The following is a 19,566-nucleotide window of genomic DNA, read 5'->3' on the forward strand; positions in this document are numbered from 1 at the left end:
GATAAAGGAGTGCCTTTAATTGCATCGACATATTTCTTTCTCACATAGGAAGAAAAGAGAGTCCAGTCCTCATTTCCTGCAGTAGATTCCCTTTTAAGTCATTATGAAGGACAAGGCATAGCTTAAGTCAGAAAACACAACACAAACACACAACGGAAACTTGTCCACTTGCACACAGACAAGGTTTTATCTTTCAATTAATTCATTCATGTTATACTGAGAAGGAACTTCTAAGGATTTAACATAAACTGCCCTCGCTAACCAAGCCAGCCTCACTGTCCTTGGTGATACTCCCTTCACACTTTTGAAGCATGATTACCATTTGCCAGCACCGATCGCCATGCACTCCACCCAGATGTTCCAACAACTTACTGGAATTTTGACCAAGACAATTCGCCCATTTTTCCAACTCCTTTTGTCTGCTTTGCCACATCAGCTGTTCCTTAGCTTTATCTCATTTCCCTTCTCTGTCAAAAAATTTGTACTGACAGAAAAAGCTGAAAGAGCAGATTGAATTAGGAAAATAACAGTAACACCACATGTTTTCTGCCACGGAAAGGATAATCCATTCTGGTTTTAATGAGCTATGTTATTTCTTTATTTTTCTGCTGCATTATCGATACTGCAATTAGTAGGTACGTCCAACATACTACAGCTTGCAGGGTTTATAAATAGATTGTCTTGTTTTGAGAAAATGAAAGTACCCCAGGGTTTATAAAGTCTGTAATACTTACACATAGACAGGTATACCTTAGGATGTCTTCATAACTGCTTTCTTTGCTACAATATATTTACCTGAATAAATTCGCTCCACTGCTGCTACTAAACCAATTGTCAGCATGACAGTATTGGCAGCTTGTGAGCTCCACACTGGGTTCAGTGATGTATACCAGATTCGAAGAATGAGGAGCATCATCTTGCCTAGAATGAAGCCCCATATCCTGATGAACCTGCAAGAATCATTTTTAGATCACTGACACATTTGAAAAGGGGAAAAAAAAAAAACAATCTTGTTTTCTCCCTCAGAAAACAAAACCATAGATACGTATTTTAAAATAGCGAGATGTCTCTCATAATTCTATCAGTATAAAAAAAAATACCTTTGCAAACTGTTTCCTGACCACCATGTTACTGTTTGGACCAGCAATGAGGATGAAACACCAGCAGCCAAGATGAACAGTCTAATGGAAGCATTTGGAGCCTGGTATGATGCTAAGCTCCCTACAAACAAACACATGCAGAGGTTGCTTTAGTGGGCAACAGGGAACTGGTAATGAGGATTTCCTGTGCATTAGTTCAATCTTATCTGTAATTTGAATGGCTATGCCATTCATCTGCAAACACAACACTACGTATTTTTAAATAAGCTAAAAAGGTTTGGACAGGGACTGGGGATATATGATATTGCCACAGTTAGCATTTTCAGGAAAAAAAAAAAAGAATAAAATACAAAGACATTATCCAAGACTGCAGTAATTGCCTTAGTTTAAATACCTGTCGTTATTGATTTCATAAATAAAATGTAAATAAAGTATCTAAACATACAGGCATTTCAGAACTGTGCACTTGGTTGAATCAAAAATCGTAAAAGTTGAGGGTTTTTTTTTTTTATAAAAAAAAGCAGTCACAATGCATTGCACAAGGATTAGAAGGCAACTGGTCTTACTGGGTGCAAACAAGACCTGCTTTGGTCCAGCGTCTTCCTCCAGTCACCAATAGCCTGTTCCATCTTGTTATTGAAAAGTCCAACTCCTCCACTTATCAGAATAGACACTGCACTTGTCTTCCATTTCTCAAGGCACAGAAACCTCATTTTTATGATCAGTTTTAAGTAGCAGGTTTACTGTTCAAGTGACTATGGGTCAGTCCATGCTTTCATGTAACTTCAGTCTGTGTAGCAAATTGTGACCCAGCACTAGTGACAAACAGGAAGAAGAAACACTGCTTGCTGGCAGCCCTTTGCTAAGTCAGCCTGAGTTAAGATCTCTTCAACTTTAAGCAAGGAAGGGTAGAAATGAATTGCTGATCCTGGTACTGCCTATTTGCCCATTTTGCTTACAGCAAAAGACACAAAGATGGCAAAATGAAATCACTGACTGTAGTGAATGATGTTTGTGCACAGACTTTAGCACAGGTTGCACATACAATGCACACAGATTTCTTGCTGAATGCTGAATTCTGCAAATCTTTCATCATTTGTGCTAGTCAGGTGAGAGCTACTGTGGGTTTGCCTGTTTACATTAGACACACCTTTGGCTGCTGAGCAAATACACCCAAAATGTAAATATCTAACCAACATGTAAATCTACTATATGTGTTGTCTGAAGACAAAGACTCACAAGTGCACTGCCAGAAGGGTTGTTTTTTTTTTTTGTTTTCTTTTTTTAAGAGAACACAAAGTAACATGAAAAGATATGGAAATCAAAACAAAAGCTTCAGAGAAAATAAAGCTTCCTGGCAGGATAAAAAAAAGCAAGTGAACAATAATGAAGGAGAAGGGAAGGTCTTTTTTTTTTTTTTTAGAAACAAATTTTAAAAAGTTTTAAATATTCTGAGTTTAGCTAAGCACGAAGAGCTTCCCAAATTTATTTATTTAACACTGAAATTCAAGGCCAGCTATTTCCAGTAGAATAGGTTGCAGCATGCATGGGGTCTTTCTGAGATGTAAAAAACAAACAAACAAAACAAAGAGAAAGCAGCAAGAAGTGCCTAGTCATAAAGACAGAAAGAAGGCAAAATGAGTCAAGGACAAGAGAGAAAGAAGCACATTATGGTAGGACAGAAATAATTTAAAATACAAATGATGAAAACCAAGTAAAGAATCGATGCAGATATTCCTAAACCCCAGAGCTGCCTGTGCAAGTGTATTTGGATAACTTAAAGGTGTTTGAGAACCTTGGCTGACAAGAGAAAAATCACCACTTGATGCTGAACTCTTTGCTAGGAACAAAGAAGGTGAGCAGTGTCCTTTCACATCTTCCCCAAATGTGGATGTTTGCTGAAGAGCACTGAAAGGTGAGTACAGTACATCAGAACTGGCAGAGAACACAGTGTGCAGTAGCCAAGGAGGTACAAAATTAGGAAGTGGAAGTAGCAGGAGACACAATCACTGATAACCTAGGCAGGAATGAAGGGGAGGCCTCACCTGTGTACAGCAATGCTCAGGATACCCTGTCTGAGGATTCTTACAGCCTCAGCCTCCTCAAGCTCTGGAGCCCTCCTCCTGTGAGCATCCTTTCCCCACCTTATTACTGAAGGTGCTAGCTTTTCATTCATAGTTAACACCTTCAGGATTGTTGTGAGTAAACAGGTATAAACCAACAGACTTTACAGAGCACAACAGGTCCACCACCGCTCTTTTTAGTTAGCGGAACAAGAACTACACACACTTCAGCAATTTCCATCTCTTCTGGCAAAGTGAGCTAGTAAATGTAACAAGATGATCCAAATGACTGATCTTCAATAAACACAGCAAATTGTGTATTAATATGATATAAGAAGGAACACAGGGTGCAATTTGAAGTGCTTGCTCATTTCTACTCTCTAAAAGCAAGTCTCATAAAAAGCAATGCACTGAGGAGTGCTGCAGAAAGGTAAAGTGCAACACTCCACTCACTGAAAAGCTTTTTAAAAAGTATTAGAATGGATGGACAGAAAGAGCAGAAAAATAGAAGAACTCCACTTCACTTGAAATCATGACACCAATAAGCCGCATTCAGTTCTAGAGGTAAAACAAGGATTCTTGAAAAAATAAAAAATAAAAAATGCAAACAGAGTAAATAAGATCATCCTCGTCTGTTTTCTACCAATAAAGAGAGGAAAGTGATCCTCTTGTTATCCTCCTAGGCTGATAAATAAGGAGCCTGGAACTGCAAGCAAGAGACAGGAAACCATCTATCAGCAGCACTCTCCCTCTATGGAGGATGGATACCCTCATCTCCTCTGACTTCATACAGGTGCTGCAAACTCATCAGTAATAACCTGCCTGCCAGCAAACTTCCAGAAAATCAAGAAGAACTAAAACTCGCACTGGTTTGCTGAAGAATGAAAGGGAACCCAGCACATCTTGGCTTAGGGTGGAACACATGGGATGGGTAGTGAGAAATTCTATTCTGAATTTATGGTCAAGCCCTTTTCTTGTGCAACTGACAGAATGTGTGAGTCACTTCTCACCCAGGGTGAGCCTATAACCCCAGCAATACAATGCATGCATACAGATACACACAATGAAGAAAAAAGTCATATTTCAGAATTTCAAAAGTAGATCTACTAAAAAGAACACTTAATTTATGGCAGATTAAGTTAATAATACCCCCAAATCTATCTTGTTAGAAAGAAATGCTATACAGAAAAAAGAAAAGCATTTGTTTTACTGATTTCTGTGCAATACTGAAAACCTTTCTGCTATTGGGCATTTGTACTAATTTAAAGTTTCTAAAACCAGAAGGTGAAATGAGATTGCATTTAATTATGCAGTACTCATTAAAAACTACCACAATGGATGCAAAGAATATTCCTCTGAACATACTTAGAGAAAAATAATGCATGAGTTTGAGAGAGGAAGAATTTCTTATTCCTGCATCATTCCACAGTCATTGGAGTCTTGAGGAAATTCACAATGTTTATTCTTATGCTTTGATAAGAACGGAGGGGGAAGAAATCTGTAACTCACAGCAGTGCGTGCTTACCAACCACAGTCAGTCTCAGAAGAGCAAGGATGTACTTGTTGTTAGCCAGCCTCCAACAAGGGCCAATTATCAGGAATATGGGAGACAAGAAGGCAACTGCAAGAACTTCTAAGCCCGTAAGTGCCAGCGTCTGCAGAGGGAAGTAATAGATCATCGGTGGCAGGGCATGGTAGAGAGACCAAGAAATGTAGCCTAAAAAAGAAGGAAAAGAAGAGAAATACATATCACACACAGTATGGTTTTATACCATACTATGTATGGTACCACGTTATACCTCTACGTGCAGAATACTAAATTTTGAAAGTAGTTCAGGTAACAGCAGGCTGTAGTTACCTTCAAAGAAAGCATTTCTTTACAGAAGTATTTGCATTTCAAGTTAAAATAACACATCTTCCCGCGAAACAGGATAAGAAAACAGCTCTTTACCCGTGCGATGGCAGCAGCCGCTGCTTCGGCCACGAGCGAGGATCGCCCAGCCCAGGGAAAGGTCAGCTCGCAGAGGGAACAAACACCCCAGTAAGTAACCCGCTACGATCCGGGGCTCCTCGGTGCCGGGCCGGAGGCCGATGTGCGCTCTGACACCTCGCTCCGCGCGCAGGTCGGGCACCGACCCCCAGCCTGAGGGCTCATTGGCTCCGCACGCAGAGGCGCGCGGCACGGCGCTGCGACTTTCCGTACGCTTTGTAAGAGGTGCGCCGAGCCCGCCGCCAGCCACAGGCGCGGAGCTCTGCCGACCGCTCAGCGCTGCCGCTGCGGGCGGCTTCCGCAACGGACCTCGGGGCGAGGGCTCGACGGCCCCGGTGCGATCGCCGCGCCTTCTCTCTTGGGGCACGCGACGGGAGCCGGCCGCTCCCGAGACGGTGCCGTCCCCTCCCCCGGCTCCGAGGAGCCGTTAACCGCCCCCCGGCCCCGCCGCCACCCACCGAGGAGGCTCTCCGAGAGAACGGCCCTCCACAGGGGATCCATCGCCCCGCCGCGCTGCCCGCAGCTTCGTCCCTTTCGTCCGAGCGCCGGCAGGACGCCCCGCCTCGCCCGGCACGCGGCCGCCGCCGAGCGGGCACCGCAGCGCCACCTGGCGGAGCGCGCGGCCGCGCCCTGCCCCGCGGGGCTGCGGGACTCACCGCCGTCATCGTCGCGGTTGCGGGAGCCGCTGCCGCTCGTCGAGAACGGCTTCCCTTTCCCTCCAGTGCCCTGTCTGGGGAGGAAGAGCACGGGCCGCTAAGGCACTGTGCCATCTTAATTAACCGTCCATGGTTTATAGCAGGCGAAGGACTTCTAATAAGCCGTACTGCCTGCAACGATCGCTAAAATCTTCTAAAAACTAACAAGCACAGTGGCTTAAACCTCAGCCCAGAAATCCTAGCAGAAGAAATTAGAAGAAGCCCTGTTTATAGGAACCCAGCCATGGTCATTGCTGCCAGCTTCGGGCAGAAGAATTGTATAACAAATGCTGAATTTGTTTAATATATGTATATGCATAAAATTTAAATTTGTAGCTGTGAATTTTTGCATTATCTTAAGTTCTATTAATCGTACATCACCCTAGGAAACTGCCAGCTGTATCTTCTCACTTCTACTTACTGCCCCAGCCTACATTAGTTTTATAATAAGCATTTGCTTTGCCTTTCTTGCGAAAATCCCAGTCCACAGGAGCAAACTTTAAGAGACCCAAAACCAGTATTCTACAGAAAAAAAAAAAAAAGAAAAGAAAATGAACCTCTCTGGGGGAGGAAGAGTGAGACTCAAAGTTGGAAGTCATCCTTAAAAACTGTCTAATCCAACTCCCCTGCAACAAACAGAGACACCTACAGCTCCATCAGGTGCTCAGAGCCCCACCCAGCCTGACCTCAAGTGCCTCCAGAGTTGAGAATCCAACACCTCTATGGGCAACCTGTGTCAGTGATCTGCATAGTCTTAATGACCCCCTGTTTTTCCTCTGCTTCAAGATCCATATAACTAAGTGCATCCTTTATTTTCCTCATCTGAGTAAACTTCACTTATAGTTGGTGTAGGATTATGCAAGTGGTGACAACATTTCATCTTGCCATGGCACGATGCAAATGGAACATGTAAGATGAGCTCCTTGGCCAGAGTAAACCAGAACAGCTGCCTCTGTAGCTGCACAGCAAGAGGCTGGTGCTCACAGGCCAAGTTCAGACAGTGAATACCTGGAACAATTTTGCAATGCTTTTAGTAATTATTATGTTTTACTTTGTGGTTTAGAGGTGGAGTTCCAATAAAATTAGTCATGCCTGGAATCACAGAGCTGACATGCTTGTGTGACTTCCATTCAAGTCACACAAGCCAAATATGTAGCTGATAAATAAAGCAATAGGAATCCAATAACGGCAAGCCAGCAAAACCAAAATAGCAAACTACAGTGAGAGCTTCTTCTCACAAAATGAGCATCTTCTTTCTGTATTAGTGTTCAATATACTCTGAACTTAAGGCAGGCATAAAAATCCTGAGTTAAGCAGAACTCGCAGTGGATATCTGCGTTGGTGCTGACAGGGGCAGACTTCCCTGTAGCTAATGACTGTAAAAGTCAGTGCCTTATTTGGGTTCAAATTGTAACACAAGCATGTTTTGAATCCCAAAATAAATTCTTCAGAATTCTGAAGAACTGTTAGGTACTTGAGAAAAGCTGTCCTTGCACACTGCCCAGGAGAGCTGTGTCTGCCTGAGCATGACAAAGGGGCAGAAGAAAGCAGAGTAGTAGAGGAGAGCATAGAAATACAGGTGCAAAACAGGATTAAGAACAATCTTCTGGAGAAGCACAGGGGTGGGTGAGCTTACTGTTAGGCATCTACCACAGCTACAGTTGAGGCACAGAACTCACAGGTCTGCTGGGGCCCATAATGGCATATTTGTACTCATAAACATTAAAAAGACTTGGGTTGTCATTTTCTCAAGGTTACAGTAAGTTGGCCACAACAAAACGCCATTCATTTGTTACCTGATCTGAAGTGTAACCTCACCTCTTGTCAGCTACTCCCAAAAGCAGTAAGTGTGATGTGGGACATACACTAACCTTGTCCCAGAGGCGCTCCACTGATGTACTCAGTACAGCACACCTTGACTCACTTCAGTGTGTGTTAGGAACAGCAGTATAACCAAGTCTGACTGCGGGACATGAGCACCTAGAACTGTTGAAATCTGCTAAGTTGGAGGGCTTTACAGTAGAAGAGAAAGTATGCACATAGCTGTTCAGCTTTAGAGAAGACAAAACTGTGGTCGTTGTGCTGCTTTCTTCACACTGAGAAGTGAAATCCTAAATCTCAAATAGCTGCTAATTATCTGCCATTCTTCCCTATTAAACAACAGACTAAGCCAAGAGTAAAATAGAAATTAGTCTATTCAGGAGTCAGATAATAAGCCAGGACATAAAAATCCCTATAACACTTTTTTTTTTGTGCATAATAGGGACAGAGTTTAATGTTTTACTCAGAAATATGTTGACTGTTTCCTGCTGTGACTTCTGATGTCTTTTCATTCACCCTTAACTTCTATTCCCATTAGCATGAGAACAGTGCCCTGTGGTGTAATTCTTATGTGGTTTTCCATGGTCTGAATATTTTTGTTACTGATATTTATTATTTTAAACCACACTTTCTTACATTACTTCAGGTTTTTTCCCCCCTCACAGATCTTTTTAAAAAGCATTTAACAGTTTTTGTAACTTTCTAACAGACAAACAAACCATGATTTATGACATTTCATATTAGGTCCTTCTTATTTCACGTGCTCTATGGATACACAGAGTGTTTCTGTTTAAGACTGCATCAGGAAGGCTTAGACACTGGTGAATGTGGTCAACCTCAGGGTGTTGCAGCATCTTCTAAAAGGCTTTTCAGACAAACAGCCACAGGCCCTACACGCCTTTCCCTGGACTGTAAAGCCTCAGCTCCTCAGCCTCCTTGTAATCTGACAACAGCAGATCTCATTGGTTGTGACTTAGATGGTTTGTTTTCTTTTTCCTAAAGCACTAGCATTTATTTATTTGTTTCTGTCTACTGTCTTCTCTACATTATCACAGCTCTAAAGTACTTTCATGTAAATCTTAAGGACAAAGTATTTGAGTAACTTAATTATGATATCCAACTTTTCCTCTGAAGTTAAAATTATAAAGGAATCTAACCTGATTGGAATGCTATGACATAATGGAAATTACAGTGGGGTGGGTAGCAAAGCCTTTGGTTGTAGCAAATGAGTACAAATCCAAATGCAGCAGCCACAAATGAAGAAACAAAGGGGAAAAAGCTACTTACCTTTAGAAGGCCTCAGGTAGGCAGGGATCTCCACCAAGGTACCACCTTGTTTCCACTGACAGTCCTTAAATGAGGTCTGGGAAGGGATGGATCCTGGCTGCACCACTTCTGGTCACTCAGCTTCATTGCTTGCACCTGAGCTCCACTGGGTGAGCTGCCTTCACACCAGGTGTTCAATCACTGCTTCAGGCCATGACTTTGCGTTTCTACTGCACTGATTTTTAATAGGCACTGCTACACAGGAAGGTGTTGTGCTATCCCCAGAAACACGTGTGCACTATGAGGAAATTATTGCTCCGTTGCTCTTTCATTTTGTGACCAGTTTAAGCCAAACCAACTAGGAAATTATGGGGCTTTAGGGATTCATGTTGCATGGGATTTGCTTGTATATTTCATTTTTCATAATAGCATTTAGTGAGTACCTATAAATCTTTCTTTCACGTGTGATTTCATGGATACCTCTTAGCTCATAGGAGATGTAGGTGCACTTTTAAGAGCTGTTTTAGGACACGACCTTTGCAAAACCTGCACACAGAGAGGACATTTAGCAGCAGCAGCAGAGCCAGTGGTTGGCTTGGCTGGTAAGATGAGATAATGCTCTGGGGAAAGAGGCTTCGAGTGGCTAAGGCTTCTGGAAGATGAAAGGCTTCTTGAACCTAGGAAAATGAACTGTGAGTTAACTGTCACACTGGTTATGAAATACAGATGCTGAGGTCATACAACAGGAGGAATTACGATGCTGATCTCACAAGCTGTTCAGTTCATGGTAAGTGCTGAAGTGCTGTTAGGGTATGCTACTAAAAAAGACAGTCTCGCTGTAGGAAAAAGAAAAAATAACAGCAAAAAAAAAAAAAAAACCGAAAAAACAAGAAAGCACCCCAAACTACTTTTATTAAAGACAAAATGCTGCAGTACCCCGCACGGCCCTGGCAGCCGTGGCCAGGAGGTGGCGGTGGAGCCCGGCAGAACGCATGCAAGATCCTCTGACGGGAGTCTGCTGTGAGCTCAGCGCTCGTATTGGCAATTCAGTTTGAGAGTATTTTGTCGACGCGGATCCTGTCCCTTTGCCATGTTCTTGCCAGTAGAGCTTGCAGCTTTCATCCCAAGTGGGAAAGCTACCAGGAAGCTGCTTAATGGCCCATCGCCATTCTTTGAGAGTGGCTGAGAACAAAGTAGAGCCAAGTACTGAAAATAGTTACCAGTTCTGCAGGTTACTGTGAATGCAGTGCTTAATTGACTTTTTACCAAGGTGAGAGAAGGTCGCCTTGCTTCTGCTCCATCGCTTAAGAAAGCATTGCAGTCTGAATGTCCAGTGTGTGCGAAGCAGACGCTGCATGAGCTTTACAGCTGTGTATCTGACCCCAAGATAAGTGCAGGAAATGGTTTATGCAGTAATATTCTGAATGCCAAAAATCATTCAGGTTATTAAATTGTTGCAAAATGTTTCCTGTTTAACTCTGTCCTTCCCGATTGCTTTAGCCTTGCTCAGTGCCGCAGTGCTGAGAAGGTACTTTCTGAAAAGCAGCAGCGCTTTGTATGTTGATAAAGGAAGTGCCAGACTGTGCAGCAAAATGCAAAAACTAAGACTGTTAATTATCTACAATGCGAAATGGGTGGCTGTAGGCAATAAAAGCATCTAATTGTTATGCTTACAAAATTACAGACCAGTCAGGCATAAAACAAGTCAGAGTTCTGTGACAGACAAATATTTTCTGTTTCCCAAGGCACTTCTTGTTTTATGAAGCTTAAGTATTGGCTTTCAGGTACAGGTACAATGGTAGGTGGTGTGCTTTTACAGAAAAACACAAGTATTGCAGCTGGCTTTAACTCACAGTTGCTGCAGAGTACTCAGAGAACAAATTTTTATGACAACTGTCCCATACATTTTAGATGCCCAATAATGATGTTGTAAGTATTGACAGTGATCTTTTAAAGAGATATGATCTATTGATAATCACATTTTGATACCATGGGTGGTAGAATGCAAGAATATTGATGCTTTTTTCATCAACAAAAAGCAAAGGGAGGAAGAAAGAGCCAGTCATTAACTGAAGCCAAACCTGATGGCAAGCTAATTATTACAAAGGTGAAGCCAATGCAGTTGAAGTCTTTTGATGTCATGAGTATGTTTAAAACTGATCAGAGAGAAAGTCAGGCAAGTCAGGGCTGAGTATTTGCAAAAATCTGTTCTTGTTGAACTTAAATTGACTTCTGTATGGAGCAGACATTCATTTTTAGAAACTACCACACTGCCTTGACTTCCTGCAATTTTCTTCTCAGAAAGCTGCAGTGGCTCATGAGAATTAAAAGGCTGACAGAAATAAAGCAATGCGCTTCAGGGGTGAGGAGCAACTGTGCTGGGTTTGGAAAGTAGAGATCAACAGGATGTGCAATTTCAGCCTGGGTAGTTCTTTCCGGTTTTGCATTGGGTATTAAAGTATTAAATCATACTGCTAACAACAAAACAAGGAGTTCTGTTTGTTTGGGTGCTATATTATTTGTCTACTTTAGTTGATTTACTTATTTCCTCCTGTGAGGTTAAATTCAAAAAGCTAACTCAGGTTTATACTTTCAGCCAATGCTCTATTGTCCCATCTCACAAGCTCACCATGCTGGAGAAATTGCAAGGGTCTACAGAGAATGTAAAAAGGAAAGTTTCTGGTACAGAGATGAGTGATCCAAACTTGTTCTTAACACACCAAGAGTGATTTCCTGATGTCATTGTGAAAATTGGCTGCAAAATGCCATGCCATTTATTGCAATGCATCATTTCTTGTCAGAAATGTTACTGAGTTGACTGTCACCCTAGTTTGAGCTGAGCAGTATATAAGATTATTGGATTGGATTATTTTATAGTATAATCATTACAGGCAAAGGTGGTTGAATTAAACTCTTGTTTAATGTGAGCTTGAAAAACAATAGAGTTGGCAGTATTCATGAAGCCAATTATTTAAAACAACAGTAGAAGTTCTTTATCACATTCCTGTGCATTTGAATGAAAGGGAAGTATCGCCATGTAGCTTGAGATTGTGTAATTCTTCAGATTTTAGAACGTTAGATACTCAAGGGTTTAGTGCCTTTTTAGTCCTCTTTAGGTTGTCTCTAAATTATATATTTTCTGAAAGAAGAAAATTAAATATGATGCATTTGTTCCAGGTGCCACAGAATCTGTCTGGCAGAGCATGAACACATCCTCACCTCAAAGAGATAGTAATCTAAACAAGCAGGTGTAGCAGGTAATTTAAACAGCACACTAAATTAGTTTGTGCTGTTTGTTTGTAAGATGAGTAATGTATTCAGCATTATAATCATATAAAACAAGTGTTTAACATATGAAAATTAACAAGCGAGTAACAAATTCTGTCTAATACTGTACATTTGTTCTTTTTGTTCTTACAGCTCTTTGTCTCTTGGAATCATGCTTGTCACCCAGGGGCTAGTGCCTGAAGGTAAATAGAAAGAATACACAGTGGGCATAAGTTACAGAGTTCAGACTCTGGAGTTAATACTGAACTGCAAATTTCCCTGTAGCCTGCTGTATTCCAAGATCAGCATTCTTCTCACTCATCATCATCATTGCTATAATGATTTGATCACTGTGTATTAATTGCTGCATTCGTTCATTTGAAAGAACACGAGCTGTAGAGAGAATTCATGAATTCAAAGACTGGCCACTAGTTTCTGTTGCCATGCTCATGTGTGCTCAGGTTAGGTATTCCCTGGGGCTGCTGTGGGGCAGAGCACTGCACAGCCTGAGCAGGGCGCCAGCATCTGGTATGCTAACTCCCTTTGTCTATTCTAAAAAGGCAGGCACTGTTCTTACAGTGACCACATACTGATATGAATACAGCTTTGGTGCAGAGGGACAAGGAATGCTGCCAAAGTGAGGAGACAGAGAGCTCTTTATAGAGGTGGCTTGCAATCTGCAGGCTAACATAAAAGAAAATTGTATTCTGTTTATGTGGTGAGTGAGCCTGCTTCTACACATTGCCCCTTGAGGTTCCCCCTGGGGATCACAGCTAATAAAAAACTTGAACATAGCATTTTGGGTAATGGGTGAAGGGCACCCACTCTAAAGTTTGCCATGGTGGGTGCATCCCATAGGAGAAAATCATCTGGCCCTCCAGCCCATGTGTATGGGGCTGCTGAATCACGGCCTGAACCTTTGATTGATCATCTGAGGCGAGCAATGAGTCAGCTACGGGAGCACAGGTGAAGGCAAATCACCTGTGCTGCAGGAAGGGGTGGAGCCTGGCTCCACCTCTCCTAGACCCATTTAAGAGCTGACTGCCAGTGGGGAAGGATCTCTCTTTGGAGATCTGCTCCATCAGGAGTTCATCTTGTGAGCCCAGGACAGGGTGAGTGACTTTCTCTTATTTCTCCAATATAAATTCTATTAGCTAAGCTCCTGGGTATATATCTATACCATCTGTATATCCATTGATTAAACACCACGTCACTTGTCAGCTACAGGAAACCACGGGGCCTTAAAGCACAAAGGAGAAAGTGAATAAACATTCTGACTTTTTCCTTTTATTATAGGCATTTTTGTCAGCAAACTCATGGAGCATTACCTAAGACAGCAAGTAAGTTGTATCTAATTCTAAAATAAAGGAAAGCTTATATGAAGAGATCTGCAGACCTCCAAAATCTCTTTTCAAAGTCTCTGTGTTTGGAATCTGTGAGATATTACCAGAGTGATTTAGGAAACAAGAATTCTCTTGTGTTTAAAAATAAATATATGAAATGCAGTTAGTTTAATGTAAACATTTTCAATGGTAGCTTATATTTACTTACCTATCCTCTCAAATTGGTCTAACCTTTGTTTTAGAAGTAATGTCAGCCCAATTGTCATCCATGCTCAGCAGATCATTAAGTTTTGGATATCTGTGGACCATCATAGTCTGCTATGAAAAGGAAGATAGGATTTTCTGTCTGTTCATTTGATGCACTGTGTTTAATTTATGACCATATGATAAAATGTGTAATACTGTAATTAGGCTTTTAAGTGGCAGGAAAGGAAATTGACTCCCTCTTCAGCACAAGTTAGGTGAAAAACCAGCCATGTTGAAGTAATCTTTTTGTTCTAATTCTGTTCTGGTTTCACAGAAAAACTGAAAATTTAGTGCTACATTGCCAGAAATACCACATTGTGCATACAAGGGTAAGGGAAATTAGTGCTGACATCGTGATTGAATTTCGTCACAGACTCTCTGTATAATCTGTTTCTCCGAAACTGAAGTCTTGTAACTCAGTTGGCTGCTATAAACGTTTCCTGTATGCATTTTTCAGGGACCAGTTGCTGTGGTTCATCATTGTCAAATGCATTTCTAAAAATCCTCTCTACAAAAATTGATCTCATTTGTCTTTTCGTATATTTCCCACAGACTTCACTGTGAGCTTTTATGCTTATTAAAATACCTTACTGATAATGGAAAGCTTCATTGTTTTTGTATCTCTCTCCCACCATTTTTCCTCACGTGGTGCTATGCACGGTGGCTATTTGACACTCTTTTGTATTATACCCTTTGCTCCTAACTCTGCTTTATCGCTACTGACCGGCACATTGGCAAAGAATGCTTAGAAATTCCTATTATATTTTGGTGATTGCTGGAAATGGTAGTTAGGACTAGTAAGTAATGGAATCATATTGATCGAGACATTTAGATATCATCTTTTGCAGTTTATGTGCAATTAAGTAGTCACAATAATTGGAGAATATAGGCAAGAGATTACTTCCTCAAAATGTCAGTATGCTGTGTGATTGTACTGGGAGAAATCAAGCAAAATTCTCAAATGTTTTGTTTGCTTTCAGTATCATCACACTTTCAAAGAATGAGAAGCAAAAGGGAAATGAAAGGAAGAAGGTTCATTTCCTTCAGTATCTTAGTCTTACACAGACAGCTTTCACATTTAAAATAATTTCATTTTATTTTCCATGCCAAATTTATTTTTCATAGACCCTCATTTCTGTGGAATTTCTCATTTTGCTGTATCAGCCTTAAGAACACCTCACATTCACCCAATTGGAATTTACTTGTATTGACTACATGCATGAAAACACGTAATTCTGTTCTATTCCTAACTTTTTTACTTAATAATCAAGTAATTACAGATAATATTGATATTTCAAAATGCATTCAATCGTTAAGATTCTAATAGCAAACAGAGCTGGAAGTGGGTAGTACATCTCGTATCATGGTTCGGCCAGAGCCTCAACAAGGATGCTACACGAGTGATGCTATCCTGGGAAGACATGGAGGTGAGAAATGAAAGAACCACATGGTGGGGTGGGGGACATGAGCTGTGCAATGTTTTCACCCCAGAAAGGAGAAAGATTCTTTTGAGGAAAAAAGAGGGATTACAGACTGAAAAACAGGGGAATGGTTGAACTAACTCCCACTCTTTGTCTACAAAAAACAGACCAGCAGCTGGGCTCTCTAAAAAAGTTTTCACACGTTCTGCTTGTGGTAATCTGTCCTACATTTCTCACAGACAGGCGAATGTGTGAAAGTGTTTGCAAATAGCTTGGCTGCCTGGAAGAGGGGAGGGCAGAGGCCTGCTTGAAATCCTGCCATGCGAGTTTTTTAAGGCTCCAGCTGCAGCTCAGGGCAGAAGTCTGATGTGGAAATGATTGGATTGAGTCTCTCTGGCCATTATGACATAGGAATTTCGAGAAGAATGTCGATAATGGTCCCTTTCTTGCTCTAAAGCTCATTGCTGCAGTCTGTATGGAACATCCTAGCAGAAGCCACTTAAGTACTCAAAAGCAGAGATTTAAATGAATGTTACAATAGAAAGGATTGTTTTGAAAGAGGACATTAGAACAAATTCCCAGTTTTAATCAACTTTGCCGTTTGAACATTTGCCACCAGGAGTGGCAAGTGCTCAGCAACTAGCAGAAAATGCTTTTTGGCTCAGGGTTACCTAGTAGGGATGGCTTTCAAAATCAGCAGTGCTTCTCTCGTGCCAGCTGGAGAGATCCGGAGCAATGTGGTCAGCCCGATCAGTTTGCTGTTCTAGTTGAAAATGAAGCCCTCAAGGAAAGGGGGGGAAAAAAAGCAAAAAATCTTTCTCAGAGGTATCTTGCTAGTGACAGCATGAAGGGAAAGTGCCAGACACAGTTAACTGTGATTGAATGACAACCTAAATCCACCAGCAGTCATGGGCTTCATTAAAGCCTCAGCCAACTGTGCTGATGAGGTGCCTTTGAAGATTTTCTCTCAAGTTAACATTGTCTTACATAGACCCCAAAACATATTTAATTAAGGATGGCCAATTACAAGTAATTACCTGAGTAGTGCAATAGAGGCTTTGATGGCTGCAGTGGGATTCGCTTTTACTGTTTGTCAGAGCCCAAGATTGCTGGATCTTAAAGCCAAATACAAAAGACCTTTTTCAGCCTTTTCCCTCTTTCAGATATCCTGTGTGAGAATATTTTCTCCTGGTGTATATTTACCAACTAACTTTTAAAATAATTTTGTCTCCAATACGACAAATCTTGCAGCTATATGAAGGGAATAATGCAGGATATCACAGATGTCTGGATTTGACTTACTCCTACAGTGGGTCCTGGAATTTCTGCTGTGTGACCTGCTCCCTTTTTCAGCCTGGATGTTCAAAGACCTTGGCTGCTGCCCTTTTAACCAGGTATTTAGGTGGTGTCTGTTTTTCAAAAAGGCTAGAAAACCCAATCAGAAATGTACTTATCTTGCAATTGTTCTCAGACAAAATTTCTTCCAATTTTTGATTGCTGGAAGGAAAAATTCCTCATATTTGGCCAGTATAGTATTTTGAATTTGCCAGGAATCAGTTTTGATGGACAAATTTCACATCAGACCATGTTGAAAGCAAATTACACTCGGATTTAAGTGATATTTCCCTTTGTCCAGTTTAAAGATGTAGTGAAGATGATAAAAATTTTACTGATTAGCTTCTTTCAAGTCTTTATTGCATAGAGAAGAAATAACTGAATTAGTTCAGTGTAAATCAGTTTGTCTGAAGTGGTTGTGTGATGTTAATATAGTTCTATCCATAGTGGTACAGTTTTCTTGTCATGCAATTTTTAGTATTTTGTCTGTTCTCTGCACGTTATTGGTTTCTTTCTGCCTTTGGTGCAATTTAGATCTTAGTGCTGAGAAATTAAGTTTGTCTTTGATACTTAGATGCTGGTAGTACTTTGTGTAGCTAGGAAAGTGACATAGGCTGGAAAGTTTGCAGTTAGTTTGCAGTTAAGCAGCCATTCAGACCCTGAGCTGACTGTTCACAGAGTGGTCTGAAAGTAGTAAGCTATGGGAGTTCATTAGGGTACGATCACACAACAATTACTGTGCCAAACCAACTCTTGATAGGCATCATATTTTAAAAAAGCATCAACAAAACACCTTATCAAGGGTATTAAAAGTGTGCCACATTCATTGTAGACCAAAAGATAAACCAAAAGATAAAATACTTTGATATTGTTCATGGTTCACACATGATCCAAGACTGGTAGGTGTTGAGGAAAAATCTTGAGGGTGCATTCCGTACATAAACAGCATGACATACAAACTTTCATGAAGTATCTCAGAAAATCAAGAGCAGATTTTTCACCAAACACTCATAGTGTTTACTTGGAAACCAGAAGTACAGCTACTGAGAAGTTTGGGCTTCATGGTGAGTTAGTGAAGCTTGTCTTCTGTGGTTTGGGGTTTTTTTTCTTTTTGTCTATGTTATTCCTACAGCTCATTGTGCCTCTAATTTGTACCCATTTTGATCCATCTGCTTTGGCCATTTCTATCTGGACAAAAAGAGACTCTGCAGTCAAGATATATAGGATGTAAAACTAGAAAGTAACTACTAATTGGTTATAACAAACAGAAGACATTCCAGATTTACCAGCCTTCTAGATGATGTCGGCATCAAGATAACAGTAATGGGCAGCACCAACTCACACTTGGGTTACCTGAGGCAAGCCATGGCACACACTTGTGGCAGATGGCACTTCATGGCAGACTCTCAGGGGTTGCTTCTGTGGTCACTGGTGTCTCCTGGGGGTTACTGGATGGGTGGAAATAACTGAGCAGTAACAGCTGCTTTAAGTGTAACACTGTTTAGGCTACCTATTACTTTGTCGTAATAAGTCTGCTGTTATACAAAACATTGATGTCTTTTTCTCTGAATTAATTTCCATACTCTTTTGCCTATTGAGGCAGTAATATTCTGATGAGCTAATAGTGTTAGTCTAAGTTAATGACTTATTGCACTACAGTTGTGAGAAAAGGCCTTTTATGAATCTAAGCTGTATTAGCACCAAACTTGTGCTTTTCAAATTAAAACAAGCACAGATTTTGGGAAAATTGTTCTTTAACGGTGTTCAAAAGCTTTTTTTGTACCTTAAAGAGTTCACAGCCAAATAATTCTCTAAGCTTGGCAAGTTCCACAATACTCCTTGGTTTGAGAATTAACAGGGTTATAATCTTTGGTAGGGTTATTATTTAATTTTGTGAAAATAGAGCTTCTCCAGCATTGCAGGATGAACAAATCTAGTCAAGTCTGAAGCTGAGTAGCAAGGCTTCATTATAACGGTGTTGCAATATTTCTGAAGTATAACTTCGAAAGTTTAAAACAGCATAAATTCTAAGTTAAGTGGCTTTCCAAAAAGCAAGAAATATAAGAAAGACAGGGAAGATTTATGTACTGTGATAGTTAGCTTGATGAAATGGGAGCCAACTAGCTTTCACTGTGCTTTGACTTCCAGGCGTGTTGGTGTTTTTCTGGTGGCTGAGTGTGCATTCTAGGGATGGAATCTGATACTGAATATTGAAATTGAGTTGTTTAGAAGACTTGCTGAGCTTTTTCAGAGTGGAAGAGTGTCTTGTAAGTTCGTAGTAAAATCTGTATATAATAAGCAGATGTCTGGAATGTTAGTAGTTACAATGCATGATGCAGAAACACTTAAATGCATACTGGTTATCTTATACTAAAGAAAAGAATGACAGGAAGGGCTGGACAAAACCTTCTATGCTTTTATGGTCAGACCCTCCACATTTTTCTACTTGGGCAGATAAGCTCCTGATGATAAGCAGAGTGCTGTGAGAAGTTACTAGTACAGCTATTTTGTAGTAACTATGCACAACCTCATTAGCTATCCTATGTTAACTGTTATTATTGGTACATTCCATGCAAATTGGTTAAAGAGTTTGTTTTAACAAAGAGGAAGATGAGTAAACTGAACTTAAGTGTTATCTATTAAAAACAAAAGAGAAAGATTTAAGATAATCAGTTGCTTCCACAAAATGTATTTGTCTAGAGGAAACCTCCAGGAGAAAAATAGTTGATCAAGTATTGTTTATATAGTACTGAAACCTTCTATAGTGTTCTCTTGTAGTGCATGTTCTGTATTGGCAGGAAGATGTTTCAAAAAGTTTAAAATATCTGAAGAACGTAGATTCCCATTAACAATTAGTACCTGGAAAGTAGAACTTACTTCATCTGGAAAAGGAGTGTAGCTGTATGTTCAGAGATATCACAGCTTCATGAAGTCTGCAGCTTGGGGAGAAACAAAGCATTATCTGATTAGTAACATCAAGAAAGAAAATACAGCCTTCAGCTGTAATGCATGTAAAGGG

The 19,566-nt window shown here is 40.7% G+C and overlaps 1 protein-coding gene and 1 long non-coding RNA gene across 4 annotated transcripts in view; one reads left to right on the forward strand and one right to left on the reverse strand.

Moving 5' to 3' along the window:
- Window positions 1-5,762, reverse strand: part of CWH43 (cell wall biogenesis 43 C-terminal homolog) — a 27,319-nt gene extending 21,557 nt beyond the window's left edge. For 2 of the 3 annotated variants that reach the window (XM_085223161.1, XM_085223160.1), the window contains exons 1-4: window positions 5,612-5,762; window positions 4,689-4,880; window positions 1,101-1,221; window positions 796-950 (exon numbers count right to left, since the gene is read on the reverse strand). In XM_085223161.1, the coding sequence (XP_085079287.1) occupies window positions 796-950; window positions 1,101-1,221; window positions 4,689-4,880; window positions 5,612-5,654 (511 nt within the window). In that variant the 5' untranslated portion in view covers window positions 5,655-5,762. Of the gene's footprint in view, window positions 1-795; window positions 951-1,100; window positions 1,222-4,688; window positions 4,881-5,114; window positions 5,476-5,611 lie in introns of those variants that run through there. The other variant, XM_085223162.1, reaches the window with a different exon arrangement.
- On the forward strand, window positions 5,093-14,361 carry LOC146544491 (uncharacterized). Its single transcript, XR_014883153.1, has 4 exons — window positions 5,093-5,204; window positions 12,356-12,405; window positions 13,499-13,542; window positions 14,066-14,361. It is a non-coding gene; the product is annotated as an uncharacterized LOC146544491 (long non-coding RNA).
- Window positions 14,362-19,566: the final 5,205 nt, after the last annotated feature.

Source organism: Meleagris gallopavo, chromosome 4, assembly GCF_905368555.1.
Source record: "Meleagris gallopavo chromosome 4, MGAL_WU_HG_1.1, whole genome shotgun sequence".
In the NCBI taxonomy this organism is placed as follows: Eukaryota; Metazoa; Chordata; class Aves; order Galliformes; family Phasianidae; genus Meleagris; species Meleagris gallopavo.